Raw genomic sequence first — 12,427 nt, forward strand, 5'->3', positions numbered from 1 at the left:
CTGAGCTAATACAGAACAGTTGGGGGATATGTGCCACATTTCTGCTTCAGAACAGATGCTAGCATTTATTGTAAGAGCAGTAGTCTGAATTTACATGGTGTTCTCTTGGTGAAATTTTCCAAATGTTTTGTAGGAGTGAATCAAGATTGGCACCATCCGTTGAGGTGGAGAGTTTGTGTACCCCTTTTAAGCAAATGCAAGCCTTTAAAGGCTAAACCCAAGTGGAATTTTGAGCATCTATCCAGAATATGTTTTGCTTGTGTTATTTTGGTGGCCGTTGCTGTCACATCTTACTGTGGCAACAGCATTCAGATTGTGCGGGAGAAACGTAGAAGACAGTAGTGTCTGCTGTGACACTAGAAGGTTCCTGCTATATTTTTGTGTCCATCGGTTGTTGCCTCAGTCTAGATTTATGTTTTCTTTAAAGAGTTGTAATGGGTGGAACAACGAGCTGAGAATTCAGAGTAATACCTGTTTTTTTCCCAGCTTGCTGCTGACTGACAATGTGATCCTAGAGGAAAATATTTCCCCCTGGTTTGATTTTTCATCTTTAACAGAGGTACTTATAGCAGGTCATGAAGGTGTGATATAGAAAAGTGACTTGAGGTCTACAGCGTGACCAGCATCGCTAAGGGAACTTATCTTATTTGAACAGCACTCCCCTTTTGCCAGCAAACATGTCTTTTTTTTTTAAAAACTGTTCCTGTTCCCTTTCCTGCCCTCCTTTCCCTGATCGCCTCCCCTCCCGCTCCCATTGCAGCCTTGACGTCCCCAATCGAGTACCAGAGGAACCACAGCAGCGGTGGAGGCGGCAGCGGGAGCAGCAGCGGTAACAGCAGCGGCCCCAGCAGCTGTAGCGGCATCCCCAGCTCCAGCCGTAGCCGGCCGTCCCGGATCCCCCAGCCTGTCAGACACCATTCCCCAGTCCTGGTCTCCTCTGCAGCCTCGGCCCAAGCAGAGGCAGACAAGATGTCAGGTATGTCCATTCACAATCTCTCCCTGCCACACTACAACTCCTCCTTAGAAACTGGCCCCAGCCAGCCAGACAGGCACCCTCCCAATGCAGAACCGGACGGTCCTCAGAGAGAAGCTGAGCAGATTCCCAAGATGAAAGTTATCGAAAGTCCCAGGAAGACAGCGGGAAACGTTTCTGGCTCAGCTGACGTAGCCCAGAAGGACTCACGCGGAAGCTCGGAGGACGGTCGATCGAGAAACAGCGTAGGATCGCTGACGCTCGGGAAGCCGAGGCCGGGAGCCATCTCGCCAATGAACTCTCCTCTCTCCACGACTTTCCCTTCTCCTTTTGGCAAAGAAACCTTTCCACCCAGCAGCCCCCTGCAGAAGGGCTCCTTTTGGAGCTCCATCCCAGCATCCCCCGCCAGCCGCCCTGGCTCCTTCACTTTCCCTGGGGACAGTGACTCCCTCCAGCGGCAGGTCCACCGCCACTCTTCACACAGCAAGGACACAGACCGCATGAGCACATGCTCCTCGACCAGCGAGCAGTCAGTTCACTCCACCCAGAGTAATGGGGTAAGAGCGGAGCACCTCTGTCCTGCGAGCTCTTCTAAAACCTTCCCATGCTCCCTTTCTGTGCGTTACCATCACTCTCCGTACTAACTTCTGGCTCTCCAGTGCTGTACTGCTCTGAAATAATCAACTGTTCGGATATCTTCTGCACATTAAAAAAACAAAAACTGTCTACCTCTCTGTGTATGTATACATACAACGATGGGTATGTATACAGACACAAAAGCAACTGCTAACACTAGATGCAATTTCTGCCTCTGCTGAAAACATAGATCACTAGGCTGATACGTACTAACTTGCTCTCCTTGCTTTTTTCGTCTCTAATTTGAAGGCACATAATTAACATGCTGAAGCGTGGCAGACAGAGCACCTTGGGGGTATGCATTGCGGCCAGCACTTAAATCTGACTTCGAGATTTTGGCAGATTGCCTTGGGGCTTTTTTCCCTTTCACGCACAAATCCGCCACCATTGTCCTGTTGAGGTTTAACGTCGTGGAGACATCTACAGTACGTTCCCTGGGCTGCTTGATTTTTATTTTTTATTAATTTATTTCCCCCCACCCTCTCCTTTCAGCCTTAGTTGATGTACAACATTCTCTTTTTTAATCCCGTGTCCGATCAAGGAAGCTTCCTGCAATCCACTCAAAATAAGCCGACAAAACCTAGCTAAAATAATCCTCCTTCTACTACAACCAAAACAAATAGCGGCTCCACTTGGCTTTTCTGCTTTGTAAGAAGAACTGGTTTAGGGCATCTGGAGATTCAACCCGTTAGTATGCACTTGGTGTGTTTGTGCGGAAAGCTGGGGTATCAGCAGAATCCAGATTCGCTGTAATAACGTCCACCAGGAAAATGCAACACAGCAATCAGAGGGGCATGTGCAAATATAAAGCAAAAATTTCCAGGCACTTGCCATGGATGTGGTAGGCAGGCTACGGTGCCTTTCTTTTTAAACTCGCATTTGATTTTTCTCTCACTAAGTGTTGTGTTCACGAATGTTTGTTTTTCCATTCTCTCACAAATAGTATGCAATACCAATTTTGCAAATCACCTAACTTGCCGGACCCTTTTTAAATGCATGCATTTCTTTATAGAACTGTTTAACACACAGAGCTTTCTTGACTTCTTAGTTCTTACACTTACTTTTATAATAGCTTCAGAAGAAAAAATTATGCTTTGCATGTATTGTATTTTTATCCTGATCCTCCTTCAGATTTTCACTTGGTTTAGCTCTGTCTTGTGTTTATCTTCAGTCTAGCAAAATGTGATGATAATATAATATCTGGGATGATTTGAGTATTTTGCAATTACTGTGTGGTATGTGAATCAAGATGGTGGTACTTTTTATAAGCAGAGAAGACATGCATAGTATTAATTGATGTCGTTCCATTAAAAAAAAGAGAGAGAGGGAGAGACAGAATGGCACTGATTTTTCAAAACATTTGAATTTTGATACTGTCTCAGCAAAGACACGCACCGCTGCTTGTTTTTATCTTACTGTAAAACGTAATATCTGAATGCATGCCTTCTGCTTCACAGCTATGTTTCTTTTAGTTTGGTAATTGAGATGGGTCATAATTCTTCATTTATAACCTCATTTCTAGCCTATACTTTAGCAGGATTTCACACCACATTCAACAGCTAGAGAAAATGGGTTGTGAAGTTTTATTTTGATTTAACCATTTGTGTGTGTGTATTTACATGCACTTATGGTTAAGGGTGGTTACTTATGAAAAAGTGACTTCTAAGAAGAAGAAACAGGAATTGGTTTTGCTAGTATTTCAGAAATATGGGAGGAATTTTTTATATTTTGATTGTAAATCCTTCTCTAATGCCATAATTGAGGTCAGTGATGATCAGCAGGACTTGCAGTAGAAAAACATCGACGGTGCAAGAACACGTACTTCCTTGCAAGGCAAAAGAAAAGGCTGTGTTTCTGTAGTGAGAATAAATTCTGATATAAACACGTTCACAAGAATGTTTGTCACTTAGTAGTTACCAGACGCTTGTTTATTCAACAGATTTATCTGTCCTTGTATTCAGAGTTTAGTATGATCCTTCAAGACTGAACTATTAAAAAGAAATGTTATGTTACAGGAAGGTCAGTCCTGCAGTGATACAAATTCTGCTGCACAATAAGAAACAGTATGTTCAGGAATGGGGGGGGGGTGCAAGATTTGGGGCTTAGGTTGGTTTTACAACTTCAGCCTTCCCTTCGTCTCCCCCTATAAGTCTAACCGAAGGAGTTAACAAAAGCAGCTTTCTCTGAATAGAGTTGGTTTTCACCTAGCTAAAAGAATCTAGCAAGTTGTAATCTTAAACAATGACTGAAAATGAGACTGGGCTTATGGTTCTACTATTCCCAGTTTGCCTGAATCATGGGAAGGGCTTGCTAATACAAAAGACCGTGCAGACAGTCCTCTCAGCCAGACAAAATGAGTTCTCCCACTGGAAATACAGCATCTGGAGTTAACATAAATATCCTTTAGTAGAAGTACAATCAGGATGAAATCTTTCTCTCGGTAGAAGCATTTGCTTCATCATCCTAATAGGGGAAAAAAAGACAGAATGGACTTGAATCACCCAGTTGAGTAAAACAGTCCAGCTACAATAAAACGTACAGACTTGCTGGAAACCCAAGCATCAATGTGCTGAACATGCTACAAATGAGTAATCTGAGGCTGTTCCTTTCCAAATGCCTTCTTTCTCAGCCAAAGCACTCATGGGGAAGCACAGACACCGAGATGGGGAGTCACTTGTTCACGGCGATTAGCAGATTGGAAGAGAACGTGGTTTTCAGGGCTCGCAGTGTACCATGCTGTCCTCTGAGCCCTGCTGCATCTCCTCAACACTGAGGGGAGAAATATTTGACAGTTTTGAGAAAAAAGGTGACCCTGTTTTAATCCTGTGCACCAAGGTTTCCGCTCACTGCTAGCACATACGTGGTGCTAACGTATGGTTATGCTATATAAGCGATAGTAGTCTCCAGCTACAACGAGGTTCTGATTTCCTTCTTCAACTCAGTTACTACTAAGCAATAGTGAGCCCTCGCTGATAGTGACCTGAAACGGTCTGAAGTAAGAACAGAGACGAAAGGCAGGCACATACACATACGCGCCTCATGCCCCTTCATTAATAGGCCGACCACTTTGGGTTTAACTTGTTTCAAGGACATCACTTCTTTCAGGGATTAGGTTGCATAGTCTGATAATAGATATCACACTTCCGTTTCTTAAATCTCATATGAGGAATGCATGCAAATGGACAAAATGCATCTTGCTTCTAAAAAATAATAATTATTAGTGGACTCATGGCCAGGGGAAGGCTTTTTGTTCTGAAGTGTAGCCTGACTTTTAATGTATACCTGATCAGCCACAATTAGCTTTTTGCAAATGCTCAATGGGGACACAAACAACAGTCATGAACACTAGCTGAAAATGTATGATAAACAGCTTACAACACTCAGCTAATCAGTTAAAAGTGAGATTTCCAGCTTTATTCTGATAGTCCAGTGGGCCTATTTTGCCCAAGAAATGAATTATTTCTTATTTCAGTAATGTACCTCATCCTGCGCATTTAAAGAACTAAACCTGATGGCACAGATTCAGCCAGGGACAAGCCTTGGGGTTTTGAGACACACTGTCAAAAGCCTATTTTGTTCTTTTGTACCTTGTCGTGTATTGTGTGCAGAAGGCTGATGTCTGAGACCTGACAAATAGTGCTAGGAAAGACGCTATGAATTTTTCGTTGTTGGAATTCCCAGTGTTTATGAGGTGATGATTATGATTTTAAAGCTGCACCTGTAAGACCATGAAAAACTGTCCTACGTGCTGTACTGTAGTTTTGTTGCCTGATAAAGACAGGAGGTTCAGTGTCTGAGCTTGAAAGGAAGACCAGTTGAGATCTGTGTATAAACTGACTCTTAGTTAAAGGAAGTAATCTTGAGTAAAAGTAGCGGGAATAAATTTCTGCAGCAGCTGTACGTGAAGGTATTCAAAGGTCAAACTAATTTGCACAAGTTAAATAGACACAGGCGGCTTTCAAAGAGAAATCGTAGCTCTTCTTTGACTGCAGATTAAGTTATGTGGATTATGCAGGTAATGTAGCAGGCCAAGAACAGCCTGTCTTCTTCATGAACTTTAAACTTGATTCTTTCCCCCCTCCCCCTTCTTTCTGCTCCCAATTGACACTTGCAGAGTGAAAGTAGCAGCAGTAGCAATATCTCCACCATGCTGGTGACACACGATTACACGGCAGTGAAGGAGGATGAGATAAATGTCTACCAAGGAGAGGTCGTGCAGATTCTAGCCAGCAACCAACAGAACATGTTTTTGGTGTTCAGAGCCGCCACTGATCAGTGCCCCGCAGCCGAGGGCTGGATTCCCGGCTATGTCTTGGGGCATACCAGTGCAGTCATCATCGACAACCCTGATGGAACCATCAAGTGAGTGCCTCTGTGTGTGTGGAAGGGGAGGAGGAAGAAAAACTTCCAATTTAGGCAAGGCTTTGAACCTTATAAACCAGAAGTTGACGTGATCTTTGAGAAATAAATGAACATCAAGCAGAATGAATACTTGGCAGGTCCCTTAGCAATCTTCAAAATACAACCTAGTAAGAAAGAGCCCAGAAGCACATACTCTTTATTAAGAAGCTGTAGTAGTGCAATCTTCTGGGAAAAGATGATGATGAAAGAATACCTGATCTAAGAGCAGCAATAGTTACTGGTTTATTTAATAGAATGAGTTATCAGGCTAGACACCTCTGTTTAGGAAAACAGTCAGGGAATGTTTGTTCCAAGTGAAATGAGATTTCAGCGTTCCTGCATCTCTACTTCATGCCACAAACCTATTGAAAATGACTGGTTGTGCTAGGAAGATCTCTCTCAAATCTGCAATGGGAGAAATTATATCAAAGTTCTTAGTGCTAAAGCTTTATGTAAAGTTTTTATAGGCCATATATGATACAGATTTTATTCTGATCATTGCTCAGTTTGATTGACAGTTTGTATTTTCATATAGACAGTTTACCATTCAAGCAATGATTTCAAGAAATACTGAACTACAGACTCATTTTATTAGCTTGCTTACAGTTACAACCAAGGGTAGCATCTCTTACGGAATACTTAATGTATTTCATTTCAGTATGCTTTATTACAATGAAATAACATTTTAACATACTTTTCCAATGCCTTTTGGAACTAGAGAGTATAATGCATAACCTGGAGGTGAAAAAAAGTTGATCAAAGTTTAATGTTCTATATTCAGGAAGTCAACGTCTTGGCACACAGCACTCCGTTTAAGGAAGAAATCTGAGAAAAAAGATAAAGACGGCAAAAGGGAAGGCAAGCTAGAAAATGGTTACCGCAAATCCCGAGAAGGACTTGCCAACAAGGTTTCTGTAAAGGTCAGTGTTACATAGACGTAGTAGTTTCCAAAAGAAGTTGTGTTGGGATTTCTTTAAAAGTAGCTTCTGTCAGAATTTCACATCAAAGAATTAGAGGGAACAGCAGGTTTAATGGGAAGTGTTTGCCAAATCTGAAAATGGGAAGATATAATCTTGGAGCCTGCAAGCGTGATATAGCATAAGGGTACTGTAGAAAGAGTAGAGCGGTGCAGAAATTCTAGTGTTCAGATGTTTCTTCGATCTTTGTGGGTACAGCTAACTTCGACCCATTGCCGTGCTTTGTTTTCTACCATTCTTTAAAGGTTATCAGGACATTAATTCTTTAATTTCTCCTTTCCAGCTTCTCAACCCCAATTACATTTATGATGGTAAGTTGCTTTAATTTTTAAAAGTTGCAGTAAATATAATCTGATTAAAACATTATTTACTCTGTTTAAATTTGCTTGATATGAATTATGTCAGGAACTGAATATTTTCTATCAATATATACCTAGGCCCATTTTGGATAAGGGAGACAGCTAATGAAATACATCATATTTATTTTTTTAAGATGCAAGGAACACATTTTTGTTCACAAGTCCAAAACAACAGAAAACACAAGGACTATATGACATGTTCTGTATCGAGACTGTATGGAAGTTGGGCCTTGCTGAGTTTGTGAAACAAGGCCAGGACTTGGAGCTGCTTCATTTTTAACCCTTGCACCCTAGCCTCTCCAGTGCAGAGGCCGATCAGGACAAAGATCGTGGCCTTCTGGAGTCAGAGCCAAACTGGGGTTTCATCTTAATACACAGAACCAAACTTTTTGAGTTTCACCTATGAAAAAGGGAAAAGACTACATACAGTGCCTCAGGGGACGAGTGAGGTGTTTTGTGTTCCCTTTTGCAAACATAGCTGGATATAAAGATAGTCTAGCTGAGCACATCTTTAAAGACTTTTCAGTGTAGGGTTTCCTCAGCTTGCCATAAACAGGGTGTTTGGTTCACCGTGGTAGGCTTCAGGGTTATCTGTGGCACAGCAGTAGTGTTGTGTCCAAGTTCACGCAGAGAAAAATTCACTAGCTCTGCAGAGCCCCAGCCAATGTCCTAACCATGGATGTGCTCCAAGAGTAGAGGGGTAGATACACCTTGGAAATTAAAGTACCATAGTACTTTGTCTAATAGAAGAGAGAGAGTGCTAGGAATAGAAAAGCAAATTTATTAACTTCGGTTGAGCTAATGCCATTAATTTTCTTTTTCCAGTTCCCCCAGAGTTTATAATACCATTGAGTGAGGTAACATGTGAGACAGGAGAGACCATCGTGCTTAGGTGTAAAGTCTGTGGTCGCCCCAAGGCTTCGGTTACTTGGAAAGGTCCTGATCATAATACACTGAGCAATGACGGTCATCACAGCATTTCGTACAGGTACAGTAATTTGTGTAATGTTCTACAGGAACTGCTGAAACTGTTACATTTTCTATTTGCACCCTTTGTACAGGATAGCTTTTTGCTTTGAGGCATAAAGATCGGGTTGCCCTCAGACAGAAATATGTCACAGCTGAGATTTTCTGGAAATGTATAACTTCTGTGTATGGCTGGGGTACCCAAATGTCATATTTGGTTGATTTTTAAAAAGAAAAGAAAATTCAGCTGCTATTTCTGATTAGCTATTGCAGAAGCATTGTGGTTCTGTCACACTGACCTAGTGCTTGAACCAGAACAGTATGTTGTGACATGCTATCCTGCCAATCCCTTATTTCCATTGGTAGCATACCATCATTTTTGAGGAAGGTGACTGCTTTCAGATCACACTACAGTATTTTACAAAGAAAAGCCTCTGGTTCCTACTGACATGGCAATGTCACCGTCTTCGTTGTTGAAGCATGGAAATCAACATTTTTGTCTGGTTTTAGCTTTGCTGTGATAGAACGTAACAGACTAACTGGTAACTCAAACAGCTGAAGAATAAGAGAAGTTGCTGTATTTTGTAATGTGAAACTGCATGTTAGAAAGGGTTTTTTTCTGAAGAAGCATTCTTTTATATACAGAAATTGTTGTTTAATGAGTAATTTCAGTCTGAAGAAATGTCTTATTTATGAATTAAGCTCTTGGTTCAGAATGAAAGGGGGTTTTGTGAAAACTTTCTCGTTATTAGATAGGAGAATATGTCATTTTCTTAGAGGTTGTGTGGTATAGTCCAACTTACCTGCAAACTTGATGGCATGTTATACTGTTCTTTTTCATCTCCTGCTGCTGCTGCTTTTTTCTTTTCACTGGGTATAATTTTTTTTTATGGGGAGACAGAGGCTTTGTGGCAGCTTTGCTACTGCATCCAGGACTGTTGAGAGATGAGTAAGAGTTAGTATCACTGGGTTTAATTCACTGTGATTCATTGCTGTTACAGAATTATATCCAGTAAATCATGTTGGCTGTGGCTGACAGATTTTTAGAAAAAATAATCATGAAGTGTTCTTCGAGCTGGGGAGGGGAGTCATCTTCCTGTGTTCCTAAGATTTACATTCTTCTTTTTCCCTGAAATTAAGTCATGTGGTGAAGACCGTAGCAAATAATTTTTGGTTCCGTCAGTCAAATGACTTGCTGTTACTGGGATTTATCCAAAGGAAAGCAATAAGAATGATAGAAAATCTTGAAAACATGCCTTACTGTGAAAGAATAGCACAATGTTAGCGTTGTTTTGAGCCTAGAAATGAAAAGTGTAGGGAGGACTTGCCAAGTATTCACATTTGTAAGAGACTTTTGCAAATAAAATTATGTGCTGTTTATGTCCACAGCAGATAGTCCAAAAAGTACTAGAAATGAATTGCGGAGAGAAAGCTATAAGACGACATTTAAAGACAAACCATCAGACAAAAAAGAGTGGTTCAGCAGTGAGAAAGATTAAGGAAGAGTCTGCAGAATCTTTCTCTTGTGGTCTTACATAGCTTCTTAGTGTCTCTACCCCAGAGCAGAGGGAAAACTTAAGTCCTTTTTATTTTCCTCCCACCCTCATTCTCCCAGATTCTGAGGTCTCCAGAGTTGTGGTGAGGTGTGTCTTTTGTATTGAAGGGGAAGCCCTCTCCTGCAAGGGATGAATGCTTTGGAAGTACAAATGTTAGATCAGCTTCTATATGCTGGGAGTCGGGGATGGATGCTAACCTTTCAGAAAGAACAATGATGGATGGTTGTCTCGATACGGCTTCTCATAATTTGAAGGAAGTAGAGGAAGCATTTGATTTTTCAAACACACAGTGAGGATGTTCTTCTAATAGTCTCCAGGACATTCCAAGATACTTGATGGACACCAAGTGTTCTGGTAGATGCTTCTGAAATGGCAGGGATAGGGTTAGTAACGTTTGTCCAGAGAGAGAGAGAGAATAAGAAATATTAATAGTGTCAATCTAACTTTGTCTGATTTCCACAGCTTAAGGTCTCTAAAATGAATATAAAGTTAACAGATGCCATTGTGTTTCCCAGTGACTTAGGAGAGGCTTCACTGAAAATCATTGGCGTCACTGCAGAAGACGATGGTATCTATACATGTATAGCTGCAAACGATATGGGTTCGGTTTCATCTTCCGCCAGTCTACGAGTTTTAGGTAGGCCTGTCTCTTTGCTTTTTTTTATTCAATTATATTCAAAGTGTCTGGTACCCATAGTCCAGGAAAAAGAAAACCCATCTTTTGGGCATCCCTCTGTTAAAGGAGTATTATAATAAACCTTTTTACCTGTGATATATTCCTTGTTTCAGCAGAAATAGATGCTCTTTTAGGACGTAACTAATTAGAGGTTCATACAGATAAGATGCCTACATGGTACGGTCAACGTGCGTTCACCTTGTCTGTCAATACCAGTTCAAACATCATATGATAAAATCATATTTTATCATCTACATTCTTAGTTTAGTCTCAATGAATGTTACTATGCTAACATGTATAATTTCTAAAGTGTACAGATAAGAAAACAGTAGCATTGCTCTGTATTTTAATATGCTCCTTTTGCTTGAATTGTAAAGCCACAATGTTTAGGAGAACATAGAACTATTTCTTGTCTTTGCATCATGGATCTACACTTAAATTGCATTATTTTAGTGCCTGAAGTGAGGCAACCTGAATGTTTGTGAGAGAAGGAAAAGGAAATCTGCAAAGATTAAAAATACGTGTGTTTTGGAGGCAGACAGCAAAGGAAGAAAAAACATCTTTTACTTGATGTGTTTGATGGCATAGTGATAAGTTTTGGTGTGTGTTTGTACATTCAGTCATTCTTAAGTGTTCAGGATCCTCCGTTTTTAGAAATAGGAAAACATGGGGATGCAGCAGGTTAGTAGGCTTTCTTACATGCAGTTTATAACAATTGATGCTATCTGCGTCCTTTAATCTGTTGAGAGGCCCATGTATTTATCCATTGGTGAGAATTAATTAATAGATTTTAGGTGGAATAGCTCTGTCTCAAACTGACTCATCTAAAAGAAAATAAGATATGAAGTGCTGCATTCTGACTTTGTACGTCTGTCCCAGCTGATATGGGGACTTGCACGGTTGTCCCGAACCTCTCCAAAATACGTTCTTTCTTCCCTTTTTTCAAAAAAACTTTGCCATTTTTCTGGAATGTCGAAACCAGACTGTGAAAGATGTGTCACTTCCAAAACCTCATCTGAAATTTTGGGGGTTTATAATCAGTGCTGCCACTTCGAGCTCTGCCTGTCGGCAGTCACAGTTAAGTGCCTTACTGCCAGCATATGGAGGTGGCAATTATTCCCAACACTTTTTACTCACTGACCCAAGACAGCCCGTAGTTAAGCCCTAGGATGAGTGTGTTGCAATGTATAAAAGAGGCAGAAAATAAAATGTTGCTCTTTACACTAATGTTTCCTGAAAAAATAGAGCATTTTTTTCAGGTAGCTGCTACACTGCCTGATCACTGGGGTTTTTTTTTCCCCCAGCAGCAGTTGTATTGTTGATAATGAGACATAATGTAAGATAGCTATTCTTTTTGCTGTTTCCTTCAACTTGCCAAGGTTACTTATTCCTGTACAGACAGTTCCTGCTGCACCTGAATTAGTTCCACTGTAGAATTTGTTCTGCTGCATTGGCCAGGCTGCTTTGGTGTGTAATCCAGTTTGTCTTCCTGCCACCCTGTGTCCTGTAGGGATTAACAGGATGGAGCGATTCCACTGATAGTATCTCAGCCAAGGAAACTTTCTAGTCAGGGGAGTAAAAAGCTCGTGATGGACAAGAATCAGTGTGAAACTGTGTGCTTTAAGGAACTAGTGTAATGAGTGTCCTTCCTACACCAGTAGAGAAGCCCAAAACCGTGATTTGGCCAGAATCAGAGTCACCGAAGTCTTGTAGACTAAACTACCATCTTTCAGCCACAGTCCTTGGTCTTACTGACCGTGTCTAAAACCAAGTGTTCAATTTTCAGTCAAAACTAAGGGAGAATTTGGTATGTCTTGGTTACTCTGCAACTAGACTCCAAAAGACAGGCAGCTGTATTTTGCTAGCCCTTCTACTCAGCCCTA

At 41.1% G+C, this 12,427-nt stretch overlaps 1 protein-coding gene across 3 annotated transcripts in view; it reads left to right on the forward strand.

Annotated features, from left to right (window-relative positions):
* Nucleotides 1-12,427, forward strand: part of TRIO (trio Rho guanine nucleotide exchange factor) — a 255,442-nt gene that overhangs the window by 237,045 nt on the left and 5,970 nt on the right. For 2 of the 3 annotated variants that reach the window (XM_049823885.1, XM_049823886.1), the window contains exons 48-53: nt 761-1,530; nt 5,724-5,971; nt 6,792-6,930; nt 7,271-7,298; nt 8,172-8,334; nt 10,384-10,505. In XM_049823885.1, the coding sequence (XP_049679842.1) occupies nt 761-1,530; nt 5,724-5,971; nt 6,792-6,930; nt 7,271-7,298; nt 8,172-8,334; nt 10,384-10,505 (1,470 nt within the window). Of the gene's footprint in view, nt 1-760; nt 1,531-5,723; nt 5,972-6,791; nt 6,931-7,270; nt 7,299-8,171; nt 8,335-10,383; nt 10,506-12,427 lie in introns of those variants that run through there. The other variant, XM_049823887.1, reaches the window with a different exon arrangement.

This window comes from Accipiter gentilis, chromosome 20, assembly GCF_929443795.1.
Source record: "Accipiter gentilis chromosome 20, bAccGen1.1, whole genome shotgun sequence".
Lineage (NCBI taxonomy): Eukaryota > Metazoa > Chordata > Aves > Accipitriformes > Accipitridae > Astur > Astur gentilis.